This window comes from Hyaena hyaena, unplaced genomic scaffold, assembly GCF_003009895.1.
Source record: "Hyaena hyaena isolate Hyena2069 unplaced genomic scaffold, ASM300989v1 scaffold_118, whole genome shotgun sequence".
Classification (NCBI taxonomy): Eukaryota; Metazoa; Chordata; class Mammalia; order Carnivora; family Hyaenidae; genus Hyaena; species Hyaena hyaena.
Genome location: NW_024080751.1, coordinates 1,139,202 through 1,159,810, shown reverse-complemented (window position 1 = coordinate 1,159,810; position 20,609 = coordinate 1,139,202). Strand labels below are relative to the sequence as shown.

Sequence of the window (20,609 nt, the reverse complement as noted above, 5' to 3'; positions counted from 1 at the left end):
GGTCCGGTTCCTGTGTGCTGCTGGCGGTCTGTACAGGTGAAATTCACAGGCCCCCGGGGCCCTTTGCCTTCCTGGCCTAGGGGTCCACTCTGTGACATGGGAGTACTGCTCGGCCCCCACCACACAGGCACGCGGTGTCTGACAGAGGACGGGCGCTGAGGAGAGGCTGACGTGTGGGCGCCTGCAGGACACAGGCACCCCTGACCTCAGACAGAAACCCGGACGTTCCTGGTGCTGAGGACACCGGGACTTGGGGAGGCGCAGCCTCTGCCTGGGTGGGGACAGCCCTCCCCGCTCTAGCCCAGCCCAGGCCCCCCAGGGCTGACGAAGGAGAGTGGGCTCCCAGGCACCTACAAATTGGGCAGCGACAGGGCGCAGCGGAGCTCCCTCAGGGCTGGGTGGGTGGGATGGGATTTGGGCCAAATAACCTGGCTGCAGCTGGTTTCGCCTGAAGGAAACGTGAAGGCAGGTCTAACCTGAGCCTGCCTCTGCCCAGCTCCCGCAAGGCTCCTCAGCCAGAACAAGGCCACCCTGGGGCCCACCACCTGCTGCTAGTGCCCGGAGGAGGGGCAGGAGCGTGTGGGCTGCGGTCGCTCCTCTGGGACCTGCCTCAGCCCCCCTGATCCAGCCCCCACCCGCCCAAGCCCCCGCCCAGCCCCCCTTGCCTGGGCCCCACCCCCACCCCGTCCAGCCGCATCCAGTCCCCCCTACATCCCCCAGCCTGGGCAGCAAGCTGTCCAGAGCCCTGAGCCCACGGTGGGCGTCCCCCGGGTGCAGAGGGGTGGAAATGGTCTCCAGCACAAGACGGGCTCCGGCTGCTTCTGCGGCGGAATCTGGGCTCCCGGGTTAATACGCCCTGAGCAGCCCCACGCAAACTGCACAGAAGCAGCTACAGGTGCAGTCGGTGTGCCTCTTCCTTGTCGAGCAAAAGCCGGACAGCGTCTGAGAGCAGCTGTCCTGAGAGTGTCCGTCGTCCTGGCCCTGGCGGAAGGCAGCGGTGGGAGAGCTTGCCGCCTCGCCTGCAGAAGGGCACAGCCTCCCCGCCGCAGTGCCCCTCAGAGCAGCCAAACCCCTGCATCCCGTCCCCAACACATGGACACCTCCATCAGGGCTCGTGGTGTCGTCTACCCTATGTCCTCACCGGGGCCTCCAGGGCCAGGTACAAATCAGGCAAGTGGAAGGTCAGGCCCAGGGGGCAATCTGCCCCCCCGGCTGGCCCCCTCAGATGGGCAGCAGGCAGCCCAGGAACCCCACCCTGCCCATTGATGGCAGACCATTTGCAGAAATGCCCAGATGTCCATGGGGGGAGGGTCACCACCGTTTTTAGAAAGTGACATCGTATGTATACAGGTCCCAGCAGGTGAGGCTGTACCCAGAGAATTAATGAGGATGGACAAGCAGCCAGGAGTTAGGACCCCCGGCATCAAGAAGGGCCGTCAGCTGTGCCCACAGCCAGATCGGAAGGTTGTGCTCAGCGCTCAGCTGTCACTGGCCACTTGCAGGGCTGGGAGAGGTCAGCGTCCCCGGGGGGTGCTGGGCTTGGCTTCACCCTCTACCCCGTTAACCCTGGGGAGTTACCCCCGTGGCTAGATCCGTCAAAAGGCCAGAATTCAGTTTTAGCTAAGATATCGTGAAACAATGAAGTGGTATAGTAGTTACAGAGGGCAAATTCTACCTGGGGTGGCCACTCTTAAGTTGCATTTTGAGGGGTGGGTCCCCTACGTTGCTGGGACCCCCGTGGCCACCACAGATGTGAAGGCACAGATTAAGGGAAGGACCCGCAGTCACTGGGGAATTTGCAACTGCGGGTGATTCTCAGCTGTCTGACACGCGCCAATATGCGCGAAGAGGGCGGCCGCCACCAGCCACCCCCAGCCCCCAGAGAGGCCCCCGAGGGGATGTTTAACCAGGGCCACCTGTATTGAACAGCCTCAGGGTGACCCCCCAGTCACCCAGTCATTCATGCGTCCCCTCCCTCTAGGCAGCACCTTACCACTCACTGATGGGACGTGGCAAAGGGACCAGAGGTCAGGCGCGCAGCGACGGTGCAAAGGGTCTCTCCTACTGGCCTTACAGGAGCAAACTGCCGGGGTGCGAGCCGACTACGGGGGACACGCGGATCTCTGTCCTACCGCCCCGGGAGTGATTTCTGCCCACAGGCTGGGGCCGTGGAGGCAGACTCTTTCCAGAGGAGCCTCTCCTGAGACCGCAGCCCCAGCCTACAGCTGCTGGGCATCCGCCTGGGAGCGTCCTGGGCGCGCCCTCCAGGGAGGGCAGCTCCCGGGGCCACGCTCCCGGGGGTCATCCCTGTGGAGGCGCTCTCCTGCAGGCCTTCTCCAGAGGCTGGTAGACTTCCTCCAGAACCTTCTCTGGGACAAGGGATATTCTGGAGGAGGGGGCTTCCAGTAGGTGGGGGTCCTCCTCTGGGGCGGGTTGTCCTGGGGGGGGCATTCTGGGGTGATTCTCCGGGATGAGCATCCTCTGGGGACACACCTATACAGGGGGTATTTTGGGGGTGGGGGGTGCATTCTCCCAAGGGGCAGGGACACTGTGGGAGGATCCTGGGGGGCAGCCTGGGCGGGGAGCATCCTCCCCGGAGAAATCGCCGGGCGCGCACCCCGGGGGCAGTCCCAGCGAGGAGGGGGCAGGCGTCCTCCGGGGGGGGCGTTCCCGCGGAGGCGGGGCCCTTCCCCGGGCGGACGGCGCCGCTGGCCCCGCCCCCTGCGCCCGCCCCCGGCCCCGCCCCGCCCCGCCCCGCCCCGCCCCGCCCCCGCGCTTCCTCCTTCGCTCGCTTTCGCTTCCGCCCGAGCGCTGGTCCCGCCGCCGCCCGAGCATGGACGACCCGGACTGCGACTCGACCTGGGAGGAGGACGAGGAGGAAGACGGCGAGGACGCGAGCGCTGGCGGCGGCGAGAACGGCGAGGCCGGCGCCCCGGGGCACGCGGAGGGCGAGGGCGACGACGGAGAGGACGCGCTCCAGGTGCCGGTCCCGACGCGCGCCGGGGACCCCGCGCCCGGGCCCGGGGGTGCGCCCGCCCGGCCGCCGCGAGGTGGGGGTGAGGCCCCGCTCCGGGAAGGCCGCGCCCCCCCCCCCCCCCCCCCCCCCCCCCAGACCCGGCCTGGGGCTTGGCCCTCCCTCTCCAGCTGTTGCCCCCTCCCCGACCCACGCCCCCTCGCGTCCCCTCAAGGTCCCTGGACGCCGAGACGCAGCCCGTCCTGCGCTTCCCAGCTCCGGCCCAGCCGGGGGTACCTTGCGGGGGGATCCAGGGCCACCCTCAGACCCGTGTCGTGTGATGACACTTCCTGAAGAGCATACCCGGGGCACGTTCCGGACTCCTCTCTGTCACTCCCCGCCTCCGGCCCCTTGGCTCTGCTCTGAGTAGATCCCAGCCGTCTGTGCTGACCCCCTCCACTGCCTCTGGGTACCCCCTGCTTCTGCGCCCGGGGCTGCTCAGGGAGCCCCCCGCCCCCACCCCACCGCTCTTCGCTGGGTGAGCGCCCACCCTCTCGCGGGTGGCCTTGGAGACCACATTTCTGCGACTTGCCTGAGCCAGGGCTGCAGCTGGGTGACTTGTTAGCACCAGTTACTCTAGTTATGGCTGGTTATTTGTCATTACCAGCTGTTACTTTTGTTACTACTGATTAGCTAGGTGACCAGCTGTTACTTTTGTCTCCACTGGTGACACTCCTTGTTACTGTCAGTTACTCCTGTCGCCGCTGATTTTCTTCTCATGGCCACTGGTCACTGTGTCACTCGTGTTACTCCTTACCAGGGGCGGCCCCAGCTGGGGTTCCAGGAGTTATTGGGGCCTAGGTGACGTCTGTCACTTTTGGAGGATGATGTACTGGCATCGTGTCTCCGGGTCTTGAATTCCAGCCTGTGTGATCCTAGGTGGCCTTCCCCCCGGAACGGATGAGAGCTCTGGTTCGGGGCTTCTCTGTGTGGTTGGCGCAGTGGCCAGGGAGAGGGACCCGCAGGGGCGCCTGGGCCTGGGGGAGGCGGAGCGCCTCTGCGGCGTCAGAGGCAGGCGTGAGCTTCTGGAGGAAGCGGGCTGCACGGTGGCCACGGGAAGCACAGGCAGGTGCCCACTGCCTGGGGCCCTGACTGAGACAGAGGGTGCTGGCCCTGCTGTAGCTCCATGGGCCCCACTCCTATAGCCGCGCGCTGGCCCCAAGGCCACTCAGAGAGATGCCACAGTCGCTGACTTCTACGCTGGGCCCCAGGCCAGCCTTGTGGTGCTTTGTCCTGGGCTGTGTCGTCTGTGCACCCGTGGGGCTGAGCCGGGATGGTGGGCGGGCAGCCCCTGCTGAGTGTCTGTGTCTCTCTGGCCCTCAGCTGGGAGGCAAGGCCATGACCAGCAAGCCCTGGGCTCTGAGTTGGGCAGAGAGGCACCCCCAGACCCCTGCGGGAGCTCAGAGCCATTTGGAGCATGTTGGGGGGTGGGGAGGGGGTCAAGCCAAGGGACACAGTGCCAGGCCTGGCCTCCTGACTCCCCCTGCAGTGCTCTCTTGCTCCTTCCACGATCCTGGAGCCAGGTGTTTCCCCCGGGATGGGCTGTGCCCCGTAGAGCCAGGAGCCGAACCGCCTGGGCCCTTTCTCCCGGCTTCTGTCGGACCTCAGGCCAGGCTCAGCCTTGCTCATGCCTCTCACCCTACCAGAGGGAGGGCCAAGCCGCGTTTTCCCAGCATCCTGGCCGTCAGGTTACCTTCTATCCTTCCCAGGACCCCGGGGTGCTTGGCCTGCAGAGATCAGGGCTGCGGGTGTTGGGGGGCGGCGAGGAGCCTGTGGGCCCCCCTGAGCAGGCTCTCCCATGGGGTGCGAGGCCAGGAGACCCAGGGGCTGGTCGGCGAGCGTGGGGCAGGGGCCAGACTGGTTCCCCGGGCCTCTGTCATTCATTTCGTTGTCAGACAAGTGTCTGGGCCCTCCCCCCTCTCCCCTCTCCCCCCGGGGCTGTAGGCCGTGAGGCCACCGCCCTTCAGGACACGAGCCTGGGACAGAGCACTGTACAGAAAGAAAGCACTGGGGAAGGCAGTACCAGGCACGACCTGGGGCTGGGGTCCAAATGGACTTTGCTGGCAGATACCGGCAAGGAAGTAAGCTCGAGCGCGGGGGCAGGGCTGCGCCCCACGGTCGCGCCGGTCAGCCCGGGTCCTGGGAGCTAGGGTGGCAGAGGGGGCAGGCCTTGCTCCGCCCGTTCCGGCCCCTTCTGGGTTGTTGCCAGCTGACCCGCGCCCTTGGCTGCCCTTACCAGGACAGGGGCTTGCTTGGTAGGGGTGGGTCTCCCGAGGGGTCTCACCCGTCTCCTCTCTCCCCAGGCCAGGATGACGGGGTCCCGGAACTGGCGAGCCATGCGGGACACATGCAGGTACCGGCACCACTACCCGGTAGGTAGCCGCCCGTGGCGCCCGCACCCCCGCCTGGGACAGGCGCCCACCCTCCACCCAGAGAAGGCCATCGGGACAGCACCTCTCGTCAGCCCCTCTCCTCAGACGAGGTCCCACGGCCCCCCGGGACTGCGCTCCTTGCCCTAAGCAGGGGGTGACGAGGACAGCAGTCGCCTCTCTGAGCCTTGGTGCCCTTGCCTTTAAAGCGCGGGAGCAGCACCAGCTGGTGGCACACCCCGCGTGTCGGGGCCCGTGTCGGTGGCAGTCGTGCTGCCCTCTGCACTGAGTGTCAGGCTGCCCCTGGGCTACCCTGGGGACGCACGGAGGGGACCTGCCGCCCCGCCCACGCTGGCGAGGAGGGGACGGTGGTGGCCGAGGGAGCCGGTGCCCTGGCGCGGAGGCTGGTCCTCCCCTGCGGGCGAGGGGCCCAGCGGGGCGCTCGGGGTCTTCGCCAGCCTTCAGGGGTCCGGAGGCTCGCGGGCCCAAGAGCAGACGCCCTCCCCCCCAGGAACGTTCTAGTGTGAGGGGCCCTGGAGGCAGCCTGTTTCTGGAGATGTGTCGACTGGCAACTTTCTCTGGCTCTTCAGGACTTGGTAGAGCGGGACGGCAACGGCGACATGCCCAACCTGAGTTTCTACAGAAACGAGATCCGGTTCCTGCCCAACGGTGCGCGTCCGCGGGCCGCCGGCGGCGGGGGGCCGGCCCCGGTTCCCGCTTGCCCCGCAGCGCCCCCTGGAGGCTGCTGAGGGGACGCCCGGGAAGGGCCGAGCCCCTCCCCACTCAGGTCGGCTGCCTTAGTGGGAAAGCACAGACGTAAAGTGGCGACTCAGAGTAATTGTTACATCGCCAAATGGTCGGAAAAAACCCGGGGTGGGAAGTGTTCTGTGATGTGAAAATTACATGGAATTCAACTGTGAGCGGCCGTAAGGGAGGCTCCACTAGACCGCACCCACGCGCGTTTGTCCAGGCGTGGCGCCTCCCCTGCAGCGCAGCGGGAGCGCAGCGCGGGGCACGTGGCCTCGGAGCCACTGCCCGGCCCTCGGCACAGACGGGGCCGCCCTGCAGGAGGCCCGGCTGGGGGGGCGTCCGCTGGAGGTGTGTTGAGGTCGGGTTCCGGCGACCAGGCTGTGGTTGGGGCAGCGAGGCCCCCTTTCTGCAAAGACGGGGGGGGGGCCCTGTGCCCTTCCGGACCCTCCCAGCGTGGCCCTTCTCACCCGGGTCTGGGCTCAGTCCGCAACCCAGAGCCCGAGTCTGGACTGCAAAAGAACCGGGGGCTTCGGCTGGGGGGTTACGGTCACGTGACACGTACCCGCTTCGGAGCCCCGAGGTCCTCAAGAAAGGAGGGGAAGGAAGGGGGGTGCTTCTAGCAGCTCCTCACTGACTTGTCCCCACGGGGCCCCCCAGGCTGTTTCATTGAAGACATTCTTCAGAACTGGAGGGAGGACTACGATGTCTTGGAGGAGAATCACTCCTACATCCAGTGGTGAGTAGGTGGTGCTCCCTGGGCAGGCGCCCTCGGCGGGGCGGGGGTGGGGCGGTTGTACGCCGCCTCTGAGGCCGAAAGTGGGCGCGGGAAGCGGGAAGAGCAGCAGACAGGCGGCGAGCCGGGACAGAGCCCCTGGGACACTCACGGTGACAGGCTGAAGAGTGGCCTGAGGTGATCCTTGCCGGCATGGCTGCCTTGGAAAGCCTTGGCGTGTCCCCAGACAGTGTGCACTTGGAGACGGCCTGTCGGGGGCCTTTTCCCGGCCACAGAGCCCCGTGGGGAATAGTTGTGCGGCACTAACGACTAGACCCCAGAGCACCGGAGTGACGAGCAAGGCCTGGACCGCCCTGGGCAGTGGCTGCCAGAGCAGCCTCGCTGCCGGTCACGCCCCCCGAGGCCCCCCCCCCCCCCGTCGCGTGGGCACAGTCCTGTGCCCTGGCCCCTGACAGGTTCCCCGCAGCCTTCCCGCCCCTCCCCTTGGCTTTGCCTCGCGAGAGCCCCCCACACACGTTCACGCAGCCAGGCCCTCCCCGCGCGGAGCTGTGAAGCCGGAGAGGCTGCCGAGCCGCCCGGGACCTGTGACCCGTCCCCCACAGGCTGTTTCCTCTGCGTGAACCTGGAGTGAACTGGCACGCCAAGCCCCTCACGCTCCGGGAGGTGGAGGTGAGCCGGCCTCGCCCCGCCCCCGGGGGCTCCTCGCAGGCTTGGGGAAATCTGGCTTTCCGCGGCAGCTGGCCCAAGCCGGGGAGCCCCGGGCCAGGGCCGTGAGCGGAGCCGCCCCCGGGTGGGGCTGGCGCAGGACAGGCTTGGAGGAGCAGGGGGGTCTGGGCAGCCGGGGAGCCCCCGCGGTGCCCCCCGGGGGGCTAAGCTGGAGCCTCGGAGCCTCGGAGCCTCGGGCTGGATGAGGCCAGGCAGCAGCTTAGAGAGTTGCGTTATTAATTCTTCGGGCCCCTGCACCCTGGCGTTTCCCTCTGGAAGTAAGAGTCTAGCCCTTTAGAAGAGTCAGGCCCCGCGGGAGGTGTCAGCCCGACAGTCCGTGGTCACCCCCGCACTCCCCACTCCCGGTGTGTTCCAGGCGTTTAAAAGCTCCAGGGAGGTCAGGGAGCGCCTCGTCCAGGCCTACGAGCTCATGCTGGGCTTCTACGGGATCCAGCTGGAGGACCGGAGCACGGGTCAGCTGCGCCGGGCACACAACTACCAGACGCGCTTCCAGAACCTCAACCGGTGAGGACAGCCCCTCCCCCACCGCCACTGAGGCGGGTGCTGGGTGGGCAGGTGCGGGGGGAGCACTTTGGCGGAGAAGGAGGGACTCCAGGGACACTTGGGCAGGGGACTAAAGGCTCCAAGCACCCTCCGTGTTTGCAGGGTGGGGGCGGTCCCACCGGTGGGTTTCACTGCGAGCGGCGCCGCCTCCGCCAGGGTGTGGGCCAGGATGCCCGCCGGCTGCAGCCTCAGCTTGGCAGGCTCAGCCCTCCTCCCTGGCGTGCAGCCCCCGCTGGGGAGGAGGTAAAGGGGTAGATCCAGGGGGCCCAGGGGCGGCCCGCTTCTAGAAGATGCATCAGGATTCCCACCTGCAGGGCTCGGCACAAGCCGTTTTCTCCAGGACGGGGGCGGGGGGGTGGGGGGAGGAGGGTGGGCCCGGGCCGCACCGCCCCCTGCCCCCTCGCCAGCGCGCCCGCTTCCCGGCCGCAGGCACAGCCACAACAACCTCCGCATCACGCGCATCCTCAAGTCCCTGGGCGAGCTGGGCCTGGAGCGCTACCAGGCGCCGCTGGCGCGCTTCTTCCTGGAGGAGACGCTGGTGCGCCGCCAGCTGCAGGCCGTGCGCCAGAGCGCCCTGGACTACTTCGTGTTCAGCGTGCGCTGCCCGCGCCAGCGCCGCCAGCTGCTGCGCTTCGCCTGGGAGCACTTCCGGCCGCGCAGCGCGTTCGTGTGGGCGCCGCACGACAGGCTGCGGAGGCTGCGGGCGCCCCTGCCCGCGGGGGAGGAGCGCCCCGGGGCCGGCGGCGCGGCCGGGGACCAGGCACGGGCGGCGGGCGGCCGCGGGGAGGGGGGCCCGGAGCCCCCAAGCCCCAAGGAGAGCAAGAAGCGGAAGCTGGACGCCAACCGGCGGGAGCAGGCCCCGGGGGAGCCGGGCGCCCAGGGCGCCTCGGAGGTGGAGAAGATCGCCCTGAACCTGGAGGGCTGCGCCCTCAGCCAGGGCAGCCTGAGCGGGGACACCCAGGAATCGGGCAGCCAGGCCCCAGGGGAGGCCGAGCAGCCCTGCCCCCAGCCCCCGGGGACCAAGGTGGCCGAGGAGGTGAGGAAGAGAAGGAAGGTGGACCAGGGGCCCGGGAGCGGTGACTCGGTGGGTGCCGGGGGTGGGGCCGAGCCGCCGTCCCCCACCCAGCCCGTTGCCCTGCCGGGGTGCCCCGAGGCCAAAGAGAATGAGAATGGGGTCGAGGAGGCAGATGGTGGGGCCGAGCTAGCGCAGGGGACCTTGGTAGATAAGGAAGCAGAGGCGCCGCCTTAGGCCAAACCCCGAAAGCCTTAAGGGAGCGCGTGCCTGGGGAACCTGGCCTGGCCCTGCGGGGTGTCTGGGGCTCCAGCTTCTGCTGTGCTCAGCACGTGCAGGACTGGCCCGTCCCTCAAGGTCACTGCGGCCCTCAAGGTCACTGCGGCCGCAGAAGAAGTTCCCCTCTCCCGGAAGGCCAGGGACTTCCGAATCCTTACCTCCAGTTCACTTCCTGCCTCCCTCCGAGACAGACAGACAGACAGACACACACACACACACACACACACACTCCTTTGTAAATTGGCCCTCAAGGGTCTGGGGGGTGGGAATGGGGGCTCATTTTCTTAGTCTGGTGCCGAAGTCTTTTCTGAATAAACTCCTTTGACTTTGAAGTTTGGGCGTGGACAGCAGCCCTGGTTGTGGGCGGGGGAGGGCACTGCTCTCAGGAGCGCAGCGGTGGTGTCCCCAGGTGCCCCCCCCCACAAGTACCCTGACCACACAGCCTCCCGGGGCCTCTGGAGCCGGGCACTCGGTCCCTTGGCTGCCTTTTGTCACTAAGTCTGGGGGCCCACGCGCAGTCCCCTGGGTGGGCTGCGTGGAATGAGCAGCGGCTCGGCGTGCCCCAGGTGTAGACAGGGCTTTTGCCCACGCTGATGTGGGGCACGGTGTCGTGCCTCGGGGAGCAGGGTCAGCAGTGTTCTCTGTGGCTCCGTGCCCTCCGTCCCTCCCTGGCAGCCCCCCGCACCGAGCCTTCCCAGGACCTGGCATGAGCACAGCACACCTCCCGCTCCTCAAGGCGCGGCGGGGTCTCAGGCTGGGAACCCCCCTTCCCCCTTCCTGACACACTGGCCACTCTGCATCAACACCTGTGGGGTGAGGAGACTGCGGGCGGCCACATGCTTGCCTTGGAACAAATGAAGTGACGAAGGTCACAGCTCCCCTGGGGGCGGGAGGAGGAACACGGTTCACTCTGAGAGTCACCGGCTGCGGCTTGGGCTCCGTCCTCCCAAAAAGCACTGATGGTCAGCTCCCGTCTGGGTGGAAGGCTGCGCAAACTAGAAGTCATTTGGGAGGGACAGCCCCTGGGGTGGTGTCCCCAGGGCTGGAGTGGGGAGGGGTGTGTCCTAGGCAGCTAGCTCTCCTCCCCACCCTACCCCACCCCGGATCTGCTGGAAGGGGCAGGACCCCAGGGGCCTGAACTCCAGTTTGGCTCAGTGATGCAGTTCCCACCACAGAGGGGAAACTAAGGCACCAAGATGAGTGTGAGGCTTCAGCAGAGTCCCACTGACCTCGTAACGGTCAGAATCCTCAGTGTAGGTCAGTATGGAGCAAGGTTCCATGGGGAAGCTTGAACCCCAGAGTGGGAGGGAGGGAAATCTCACTGGAGCAGCTCTGGGGGAGAGTGTCCGTGCCCAGCAGGGCCTCTGACCCGCCAGAGAGTGATGGCCCGAGACATGGGTGATGCTTTGCTTCCGCCTGTGGCACCGGCGTGATGCCAGCCCCCGGCCCCTCCAGCCCCAGCCCCTCTGCCGCTGTTTGAGCATCATGGCAGGAGCAGTTCTGGGAGGGGCTGTGTGGAGCTGAAGATGGGTTGGGGGTGAAGGGTGGGGCCGGGTTTCAGGCACCGGGTCATGCCCTTGACCCAGGTGAACGCCAGCTGGGATTCCTCTGAGTCTGGTCTGCATGGCAGGGAGGTGGTGCTGTGCTGGGCCCAGGCAGGAGGGACTGAGTTGGGGGGTCGGTGGGCAAGAACAGTCTTGGTCCACAGGCCATGGGCTCGTGGGTGGGGAGTGGAGAGGCTGGCCCCCAAGCCCCACCCTGCTGTCTGAGGATGTCCTAGGGTGCCCCCAACTCTGCTGGAGGGCCAGGCCTTGTGAGCCACTCTTGGCCCTTCCGGATGGAATTCACAAGCACCTTCGCATCTCAAGGGGCAGCCAGCCCCCACCCCACCCCCACCCCACCCTCGTTGGCGGCTAGCTGAGATTCTTGACTCAGTATGGGGGAGGCCCCTGGGTGGGAGATGCTCCTGGCCGAGCAGGCCCTAGACTTTGCCATGAGACAGGGCAGTGGGGGGCCAGAGGCTTGGCCTGCCCCCCCCCCGGGCACAGGGGTGCTCACCCTCTCTGGGGGTCTTCCTGGGCTGTGGGCACCCTCTGTCGCACTCAGGATCCTGGGGAGGTCACCCTGTTCTAGGGCTGGGGCTGCCCCTGCTCGAAAGGAGCCCTTCAATACGGGACTATCCCCTCTCTATGCCCTGCTTGAGGCACAAGTGGTGAAAAGACCTTCTTTATTTTTTGCTAAAAGGTGTATGTGTGTAACTCATCAGTCTCGGGGATAATTTTAACTCCGAGGCTGGCCAAAAAATGCCATTGGGTCTTTTTTTTCCCCCTGGCCGCCACGGCCAGGAGGCGAGGGGCGGCGCGGAAGCCCCAGGTGGGCCCTGCTGAATGGGGGGCTTGTGCACTGGCGGCGGGGCGGGAATTGGCGCCCAGCCCACCGCCCGCCCCGCCCGCCTGCCGTCCGGAGCCCAGGCCGCCACCGGCCGCTGCCGCTGCTCAGAGCGCGACTGCAGCCATGGCCGGAGCCCCCACCCTGGCCCTGCTCCTGCTCGGGCAGCTCCTGGCCGTGACCGTCACCGAGGCGCAGGTGAGCGCGGGCTGGAGAGTGGCGGCCAGGGTGGAAGCCTGGGGCTCTGAGATGGGGCGTCAAGCAGCACAGCCAGGGGACACCCCTCCCCCCTCCTCCGGCCACCCTGGGCCAGTGCGGGAGCCAGGAACGCCGGGACGCTTGGGGACTGCCAGCGCAGCCTCGAAGCCCGTCGCCTACCTCACCACGGGGCAGAGTCTGGTCTGAGCCCTCACAGACACCGAGACACTTCGTGGACGAGCCCAGGAGGTCGCCCTGTCCTCGCCTGGCCTGGTCGGCTGCTGCCGCCACCAGACAAGCACAATGTCGCCTTTGTTCCCCGAGGCTCCCTGTAGCGCAGCCCCTCCTGGCTGGAGGATCCGGACACCAGAGACTGCCATCTGCCATTCCGGGCGTTGGGGGGGGGTCTCTGAGGCAGGCTCGGGGGGTGGGCCCCGGGACCAGGCCCCCGGTGCCACTCTGGACACGGGAATGGGACCCTCTGTTGGGCTGACCCGTGGGAGAGGGTGGGAGGGCACATCTGCATCATGACGCTTCTCCATTTCAGAAAGTGGGACCCCAAGGCCCTCCGGGCCCCCAAGGGCCACCTGGGAAGCCGGGCAAGGACGGAATTGATGTGAGTTTGGGGGTAGGGAGGGCTCCGTGGGGTTCAAGTCTGGCCCCAACCTCCCTGAGTCCCCAGACCTGATGGAGACGAAACTAAGTCCACTGATCAGGGCTGGGTCACAGCGGGGTGTGGGATGGCAAAAGGGACAAAGACGGTCCTTGGTCCAGCACAGGGTTCACCCGCAGGGGTCAGTCCCCAGAGCAGGTGGGGGGAGTGCACGGTGGTCTGTGGCCTGGGAATGTGGGCACTGATGTGTGTGGCTCCGGGTCCCCAGAGGGGTCCTTGCTCCTGTATCCTCAGGGCCTGGGGGTGGAGGGGTGGGGCTGTTCCCCTGAGGGTCTTTTTGGAGGCTGCTGAGGGCTGGAGCCAGCTCTGCTGGGGGCGGGGGGCGGGAGCTGGCTCTGCCCCGGAGAAGCTGTCTTCAGGGGTGTCCCAGGTCAAGCGTGGCCTAATCGGTGCGGGGAGGCAGCTGAAATCCCATGGCCAACCTCCCCTAGGACCGTCTTGGGTGACCCCCCCATCCAGCCACCTCCAGGAAAGGCAGGGACCTGCCCCAGGATCCCCTCGCCCATAATGTACCGCAGGAGCCCCCCTTGACCAATCCTCAGGCTCTTTCTGAGTCCCCAAAGCCCTAGATGGCCCAGAGTCTCAAATTGAATCAGTACCCACCCTGGCTGACCGCGCCCCGCAGGGTGGGGGAGGGGCGAGGCAGGGTGGCCACATTGGACCCTGGACCCAGGCGGCCCAGGGATGCCCCCCCCCCCCGAGCCCCAGGTTGACGGGATTCGTGTTGTTTCTTCTGGGGAGGATTCTGCCTAAAACCCTGGCCTGGAAGCCTCACTCCAAGGGTCTCAGGGCTCGTAGTCACGGGGGTGGGGTCCCCCCTGGGCCCCTGCAAGTCTGAGGGGCTGTGGCCCACCTTCTGAGGCTTTTCAGGCTGCTGGAGGGGTGGGGCTTTGTTTTGGGGGGTCGTGGCCGAGAGGAGGGGCCCCCTAGGTGTGGATGAGGTCGGGTGCAGGGGAGTCCCATGCTGTCTCTTGGATCTCTGCTCCCCTGGGCTGGGATCTTCAGGGGATGCTTGGTCACATGTGGGTGCCTTCCCCTCTGCAGGGAGAAGCTGGGCCTCCCGGTCTGCCAGGGTCCCCGGTGAGTGTCCAGCTACGGTGGGGGGAGGGGTGGAGCTAGAACAGAGGGGTTATTGACACCCCCTTCCCACCACACTGGGCCCTGGGTTGCCCTCCAGGCAGGAGGCGGGAAGGGGGCGGGGAGGGGGCGGGAGGGGAGCGGGTGGGACTCTGTGTGTCGCTGGGTGGGGGCTGGCTTTGAGACTTTCTTTGGGCTGGTGCCAGGCAGGCCGGGTTGCCACAGCGGTTTAGGGGGCCCTGAGCTTTGACAGAGCTTTCAGGCCCAGGAATTGAGCGTCCTGGGGCACCCCGGGGTGCCCACAGAGGGACCCAATTGCCCTTAGCTGGGCGGCCAAAGCATAAGGCGAACGAAGCATCCAGGTGAATGTCCTACAGAGGTGATTGAGTAGGTGGGGGGAGGGGAGGGCAGCCTGCTGGGGCCAATGAGGTGGGCGGCCGAGCCCCAGCTGGGGGTGCGTCTTCGGGGAAGCAGGCAGCTGGGCCTCTGGTGGAGAAGAACCGGCCTCTGATTGCTGGGCGGCGCCCCAGCTGCAGAACACAAGCCTTATTGGTGAAGGCCAAGGCCCTGGGCTGGACCTGCCCTCATCTGCCCTCCCCCTCCTTCCTCCAGGGACCAAAAGGGGCCCCAGGGAAGCCAGGGAAACCAGGGGAGGCTGGGCTCCCAGGACTGCCCGGTGTGGACGTGAGTGTGCCCGCCCCTTTCTCCCCCTCCCCCCCCCCCCCCCCCCCCCCCCCCCCCCCCCCGAGCCAGTACCTGGAGGGGTTGTATCCCAGGAGTCAAGTTTAATTGTGGTTCTCCCGCTGGGCCTGCTTGGTCTCAAGAGTCTCCGGACGTCCCCCAGCGGGGGGCCCTTGGCCTGCGTCCCAGACCCCTCAGCCCTGGCGGCTGGCAGAGGACAGAGCCCTCGCTCGCTCGCGGCAGGGGTGAAAATGCTCCCAGCTCTTGTCTGTCTGGGTATCTGGGCCCCTCTGAGCCCCAAGCTGGCCACGTTTGTCCTCAGGGCTCACGGCCTTGGCCTTGGGGGCTCTGAGAAGGGACTTCTCCCGCCTGCTGGGCTTAGCAGCTCCTCACCTCCCTGGAGCCCCTGGGCACTCCGGGAGAGGAAGGGGCCCCATGCAGGGTTCTTTCCAATCCCTGGACCATTTTAGTTCAGAGGGTGCCCTCTGGGGGAGAGGAGCCACCCCCCCAGTGTGACCCCTGAGCCCCCCGCCTCTCTCCCCAGGGCCTCACAGGGCAGGACGGACCACCTGGCCCCAAGGGCGCTCCTGGAGAACGGGTCAGTGCCTGCCCCGAGTTGAATGGGTTCCGCTCAGGAGTGAGGTCCCCAACCAGGGGGATGGGGCGGAGCACTGTCCACAAGGCTGGCTGCCCCGAGGGCAGCTGGGATGTCCCAGGACTGGGCTGGTTGGGCCCTGAGGGTGCGGTGAGGTAGAGGCCACAGAAGGGCAGGTGGCAGGGGGTGGCGGGTGGGCAGCCCACCGGCCCGCACACCAGCCCTGCTGGAGGCCATCCCAGCATTCAGACCTCGCAGGGGATCACCAGCCTTACGGGCCACCTCCTCCTGGGAAGAGGGACCGGTGAGGACGGCTGGCTCCAGGCTTTCTGTAGGAGCCTCCGGTGGGAGCGCCCTCCGGGCCAGCCCTGTGTCTTCAGGGTGCAGGGGGGCAGCAGGAAAGGGCAGACAGGGCCTGGCTGCCCAGGCTTCTGGGCTCCGTCTTGTGGGCTGAGGCCAAAGCTCTCAGCGACCTGAGAGTGGGGGGCTTGCCCAGAAGGCTTACACAGGCCTGGGGCACTTGTGTGTGGCTCAGGTCAGCCCTAGCGCTGGGCCTTCCTGGGGGGGTGCCTTGCCTGCTCTGGGCTGCTTCCTGCGTTCATTTCCAATAGTCTGGATGGATTTTTCTCACCAGGATTATTGGCAAAAGAACTGTCCCCGGCCACTGGGCCTCCGAGGTCCCCCCGCGGCCTCAATCTTCTATAAAACAGAGAGCCCTCCTTCAGAGCCGGGGAGGGGGACAGGTTTGCACACACAGTCCTGGGTGCCTGGGCTCAACCCACTTCTGACACTCTTTCCTTCTGCAGGGAAGTCTGGGCCCCCCAGGACCCCCTGGGCTGGGGGTGAGTATCGCTTCCCCCTCGCAGTGGGACTCTGAGTGGCTGAGGGTCTGACGGGGGCGGGGTGCCCTCCGGGAGCCCTGAGAGGCATGTCCAGCCCTATGGCCTGCTCTCCCTCCAGGACTTGGCTCCTGGGCCGGGTCCTGGGCCACTATCTGGGCTGTGCCTGTGCCCTCTCTGCCCCAGGGAGGGCCTCCTGCACCAAGAGTCTGGGGTCCCCCTCCTCCAGCCCACCTATCTTATGGGAGGGGGGAGGGGGGCGGGCAAGCGGGCTCCGTCCCCAGCACGTTCTGACCCCATGCTTGGCACTGCAGGGCAAAGGCCTCCCCGGACCCCCGGTGAGTACTGACCCCCCCCCCCCGTGGCCCCACCCAAGCACGCCCGCCACACTCAGAGCCAGGCTGGCTGCCGCGTCCCAAACGGGCTCCCCGCCCCCCCCCCACCCGAGTTCCCGTCCCTCGGGACAGGGCAGACCAGCCCTGTGGGGGGTCCTCAGAGCTTTGTGGACTTGCGGGGGTCTACACCTGTTTCTTACTTCCTCCCCGCCCTCCCCCCACAGGGAGAGGCGGGAGTGAGTGGCGTCCCTGGTGGAGCTGGCCTCCGGGGCCCCCCGGTGAGTGACTGGCCCTGACCCTCCCCCCTGCTCCGAGAAAGACCCTGCCCACTGGGACACCCCCAATTCAACCCCCAGGGGCTTCCTCCCCCCTCTGCTCATTTCCTTCCCCCCCTCTTCCAGCCTCACTCCTTCCACCCTCCTCCTCCCCCATTTCCTTTCTCATGGCCTTGATGGAAACCCCGGGTGACATTCAGGGACAAGGACAGGCTAGGCCTCGAGATGCGCTGTGGACACGTGCACGGACTGGGAGGATGGGCAGGCAGTGTGGGAGTGTCCCCATGAGGGCACAGGGTGGTGGAGGCTGGTCCCACTCTACCTAATGTCATAACCCTCCCCCCCCACCCAGGGACCCTCTGGACTTCCGGGCCTCCCTGGCCCCCCAGGACCTCCTGGAGCCCCTGTAAGTACTGGGCAGGGGACCCCAGAGCTTCTCTGAGGTCGTGCCAGGCACTGATGACGCGGCTCTCCTGTCCCCAGGGCCCCCAGCCACACCCATGGTGACTCCCATGCATTTCCCAGACACGGGCCGAGCCCAGGGCCCACGTGGCAGCCGGTGGACAGCCTGACCTGGGACAGGCAGGGCGTAGGCCCAGGGGCCACCCACTCCCAAGGGCAGGTGGTTTCTGTCCTTAGTGCCCCACACTGGCCATGTGGGGGATGAAGGGCCCGAGTCCCCTGGTCCCGGAGTGCTGGGTGGCAGGAAGCGGGGGGGACACCGGTGTCCAAGTCGGCTGTCTTTGTGTCCCAGGGTCACCCAGGGGTCCTCCCTGAAGGTGCTACTGACCTGCAGGTAGGTAGTCGCCGCCATTTGTGAAGGGGGCTAGGGTGCCTGTCTTGGGGGGAGGGGGCACCGGCGCAGCCCACTGCCTCGGGGACCCCGTGGCCTGTTCCCTACCCATGGGTCCGTGTGGGTGGCACCAGCTCTGAGCACAGCCTCAGCACGCCAACTCCGCCCACTGCCTGGCTGTGCACGACCCCGCCGCCCCCCCCCGCCCTCTCAGCACCCCCACACACACCCCTCTGCTCCTCCTCCCCTCCCCTGCTCGCAGCAGTGTGAATGGGAATCTTAAGTGAAACAGAAGCAAATTGTAGACACCAGCTGGTCCCTGGCACAGCTGGGCTCTGAGCACTCAGTCACACTCGGCCAGTGTCGGCTGAACCGGGTGGCCCCGAGGGTTTCCCCAGCAGAGAAGGCTCCGGACTGCCTCTGGGACTCATATCTGTGAGCTTTGTCACTGCTGTGAAAAGCAAGACCCAGTCTGGGGCAGCCCCAGGCCTTTCTCCGCTGTGCGTCTGGTGCTCCTGAAGGAAAACCCTCTGCTGCCAGTGCTCTCGGCTCCACCCTCCCCCCGCCCCCCCCCCCCCGCTTGGTGTCCAGAGTATGTGACTAAGGGTGTCCCAGAGGAAGGGTTTAGGGATCTTCCGGAATCAGGAGAATGGCTGGGTCCCTGGCCGTGGGCCAGGCCAGAGCATCTGGGACAGAGCTCGACGGCCCTGGCTCTGTACCAGACGAGCTGCGGAATGATCTAGGAAACCCAGAGCCATCCCTTGGGGTTACCGCGCCCTGGGCGGGGAGCGTCCCATCTGTGTCAGCGGGACCCCCATCCGTTCTGAGAGCACACTTGTGCACTGACGAGAGCTTGGCCCAGGAACACAGGATGAAGGCCCCTTTTTTATTTTTTTAACGTTTATCCATTTTTGAGAGACAGAGTGTGACTGGGGGAGGCGCAGAGAGAGGGACACACAGAATCTGAAGCAGCTCCAGGCTCTGAGCTGTCGCACAGAGCCTCACACAGGGCTTGAACCCACGAACTGTGAGATCATGTCCTGAGCCGAAGTCGGACGCTGAACCGACAGAGCCACCCAGGCGCCCCAATGAAGGCCACTTTGTGAAGCCAGCAGCCACTGTGCTGAGCATCGGGAAAGGGGAGCTGGCTCCCAGTTCAAGTCCGCGAGGGGCCAGGCAGCCGAAATTCGGCTCTGTGCTGCACCCCACAGCCATACTGAGTGAGGACCCGTCCGGGCTCCCTGGGAGGCCCTGGTGTGGCCTGAGGTCCCTTCACTCATGTGGAATGGCCCGTCTCAGGGCTCCTGGGTGGGGACTTCAGCCTCGGTCCCGCTCTGACCACTCTGCTTTCCAACAGTGCCCAGCCATCTGCCCACCAGGCCCTCCCGGGCCCCCAGGAATGCCAGGGTTCAAGGTGAGCGGCAGCCATAGGGTGACTCAGACCTGAGCCCACCACCGCGGCCCACAGGAGGGCCTTAAAGGGGAGTCAGGGGGAGATGGGGTTCCAGAAAGCCCACCCTGGCTGTTCCAGGAAGAAAGGAGGGCTGGCATCCGACCCAGCCTGGGGCCTTGATCGGGCTGGGCACTGCCGGGTGTGACACTGGGACTGGCGGCCTTGAGGGCACTGCAGTCAGGGAAGCTGGCGTCGGCCCAGCCCTGCCCCTCTTGACCGGACCTCAGTTTCCCCACCGGGGCTGGCAGCCACGCGGGCCTCTGTTCAGGGCTGCTTGGGGTGGGCTGTGACTCCTCGCCCACCGCTTGCTTTCAGGGGCCCACTGGCTACAAAGGGGAGCAAGGAGAGGTCGGCAAGGACGGCGAGAAGGTGAATATGGGCCAGGGCAGGGCTGCCAGCCTGGGCGGCGGTGGCAGGGAGGGGAGGGGGCCTGCGGGGTGGGGGCTGGGGCCCCACCGGTGGTGGGTGAGTGAGGGGGTGCTGACTGCATCTGGGGTGCACTCTGCACGCCTCCTCTGTGGGGCCTGGCTGGTCAGAGCCAAGCGATTCAGGGCAGGGTCTCTGGACAGACCCCCACCTGCCTGGTCTCCCACGGAAGTTCCCTGAGCTCAGGCGGCCCCACTGGTGGCTGGAGAGGTCTCCTGGAGGTCCCTGCCACCTCCCCCTGTGGCCTCTGCCCAAGGAGAATGTGGGTTTGCCCTTACCCACAGGCTACAGGTGAGGCTGGTCCATGTCTAGTGTGGTGAGGCCACCACACGGGCAGCAGACGTGCCCACACCAGCCAGGCAGAGGTGTCTGGGAAACGCTGGGGGCCTTGCTGGAGCAGAAACCATGGAGACATTGCCCCCCGCCTCCCAGAGCAGGGCCAGTACCCTCTCAGCCTCAGAGGCTCAGCTGTGAATGGGGCTACGGCCCCCAGTGTATGGGCTCGGGGTGGGGGGTGACCACTGGGCTTGGACAGGTGCTGGGAGAGCTCACTGCCCCTCACCTCCATTGCAGGGTGATCCCGGCCCCCCTGGGCCCGCTGGCATCCCAGGCACCGTGGGGCTGCAGGTGAGTAGGGGAAGGGGCCGGATGTGGATGGGGATGTGGGGTCAGAGCCCCTTGGACTGCTTAGGGCTGCAGGGGACAGTCCACCGACACCCATAAGAGGGACCAGCCCAGGTCCTGCCCCTGCCGCACTGCAGATCCTAGGGATTGTGGCCCCCCCCCCACCCCAGGGCCTGGCCTGAGGTCAGGTGCTTTGAGGGAAGACCCAGGGTATGTGCAGGCCTGGGGGGCCTTGCCTTTCCAGCTTTCTTCTTACAGGGGCCTCGCGGACTTCGAGGTCTGCCGGGGCCAGCCGGGCCCCCTGGGGATCGGGTAAGTCAGCCCCACATCACATGGAGAGGGGCCGTAGGGAAGTGGGATGGAGGCCTTGGAAATGGGGGAAGGGGGGCAGCTTGGGACCCCTGGGTGGCCGGCCAGGGAGGGGCCTGCTGGGGGTGTTTCGTTGGGGGGGTTTGGTTGGGGGTGCCTGAGGCAGGGTCTCTCTGGCTGGAGCCCGGTCCGCGGAGGGCTGCCGGCTGGCCTCCAGAGGAGATGCCCCCGATGGCCCCCCACCTCCTTTACAGGGTCCCCTTGGATTCCGAGGGCCGCCAGGGATCCCCGGAGCTCCTGGGAAAGTGGTGCGTGTGTGTCTGGGGGTGGGGGGTGGCTCCCCGCAGGCTTAGGCTCCCTGTACCCTTCCCCTTCCTCACTCAGACACCTCCCTCAGTGCCCTGGACTGCGCCGTGCTGGCCCTTCTGGGAGTGGAGTCCTCTTGTGGGCACGCACCCTGGGCACACCTGGGGGCGGGGGGGGCACACCTGGGAGCGGGGGGGCACACCCGGGGGGGG

At 66.9% G+C, this 20,609-nt stretch overlaps 2 protein-coding genes across 2 annotated transcripts in view; both read left to right on the top strand.

Annotated features, from left to right (window-relative positions):
- Nucleotides 1-2,816: 2,816 nt before the first annotated feature.
- OGFR (opioid growth factor receptor) lies at nt 2,817-9,757 on the top strand. The gene is made up of 7 exons (XM_039237060.1): nt 2,817-2,980; nt 5,317-5,385; nt 5,973-6,051; nt 6,790-6,868; nt 7,468-7,534; nt 7,947-8,095; nt 8,564-9,757. The coding sequence occupies exons 1-7, from the start codon at nt 2,834-2,836 to the stop codon at nt 9,381-9,383; spliced, it is 1,410 nt and encodes a 469-aa protein (XP_039092991.1). The 5' UTR covers nt 2,817-2,833; the 3' UTR covers nt 9,384-9,757.
- A 2,150-nt stretch (nt 9,758-11,907) lies between these two features.
- COL9A3 (collagen type IX alpha 3 chain) overlaps nt 11,908-20,609 on the top strand; it is a 16,996-nt gene continuing 8,294 nt past the window's right edge. The window contains exons 1-15 of the mRNA XM_039236978.1: nt 11,908-12,011; nt 12,559-12,627; nt 13,729-13,764; nt 14,374-14,445; nt 14,987-15,040; nt 15,844-15,879; nt 16,191-16,214; nt 16,436-16,489; nt 16,839-16,892; nt 17,241-17,282; nt 18,637-18,693; nt 19,048-19,101; nt 19,732-19,785; nt 20,041-20,094; nt 20,346-20,399. Of these exons, the coding sequence (XP_039092909.1) occupies nt 11,940-12,011; nt 12,559-12,627; nt 13,729-13,764; nt 14,374-14,445; nt 14,987-15,040; nt 15,844-15,879; nt 16,191-16,214; nt 16,436-16,489; nt 16,839-16,892; nt 17,241-17,282; nt 18,637-18,693; nt 19,048-19,101; nt 19,732-19,785; nt 20,041-20,094; nt 20,346-20,399 (786 nt within the window). The 5' untranslated portion in view covers nt 11,908-11,939. The remainder of the gene's footprint in view (nt 12,012-12,558; nt 12,628-13,728; nt 13,765-14,373; nt 14,446-14,986; nt 15,041-15,843; nt 15,880-16,190; nt 16,215-16,435; nt 16,490-16,838; nt 16,893-17,240; nt 17,283-18,636; nt 18,694-19,047; nt 19,102-19,731; nt 19,786-20,040; nt 20,095-20,345; nt 20,400-20,609) is intronic.

Bases quoted from the DNA above. Each gene is read 5' to 3' on its own strand.
- OGFR (XM_039237060.1), top strand. From the start codon at position 2,834: ATGGACGACCCGGACTGCGACTCGACCTGGGAGGAGGACGAGGAGGAA. The intron at 5,386-5,972 runs GTAGGTAGCCGC...CTGGCTCTTCAG, and splicing joins GGTACCGGCACCACTACCCG to GACTTGGTAGAGCGGGACGG. The intron at 6,869-7,467 runs GTGAGTAGGTGG...CGTCCCCCACAG, and splicing joins AATCACTCCTACATCCAGTG to GCTGTTTCCTCTGCGTGAAC.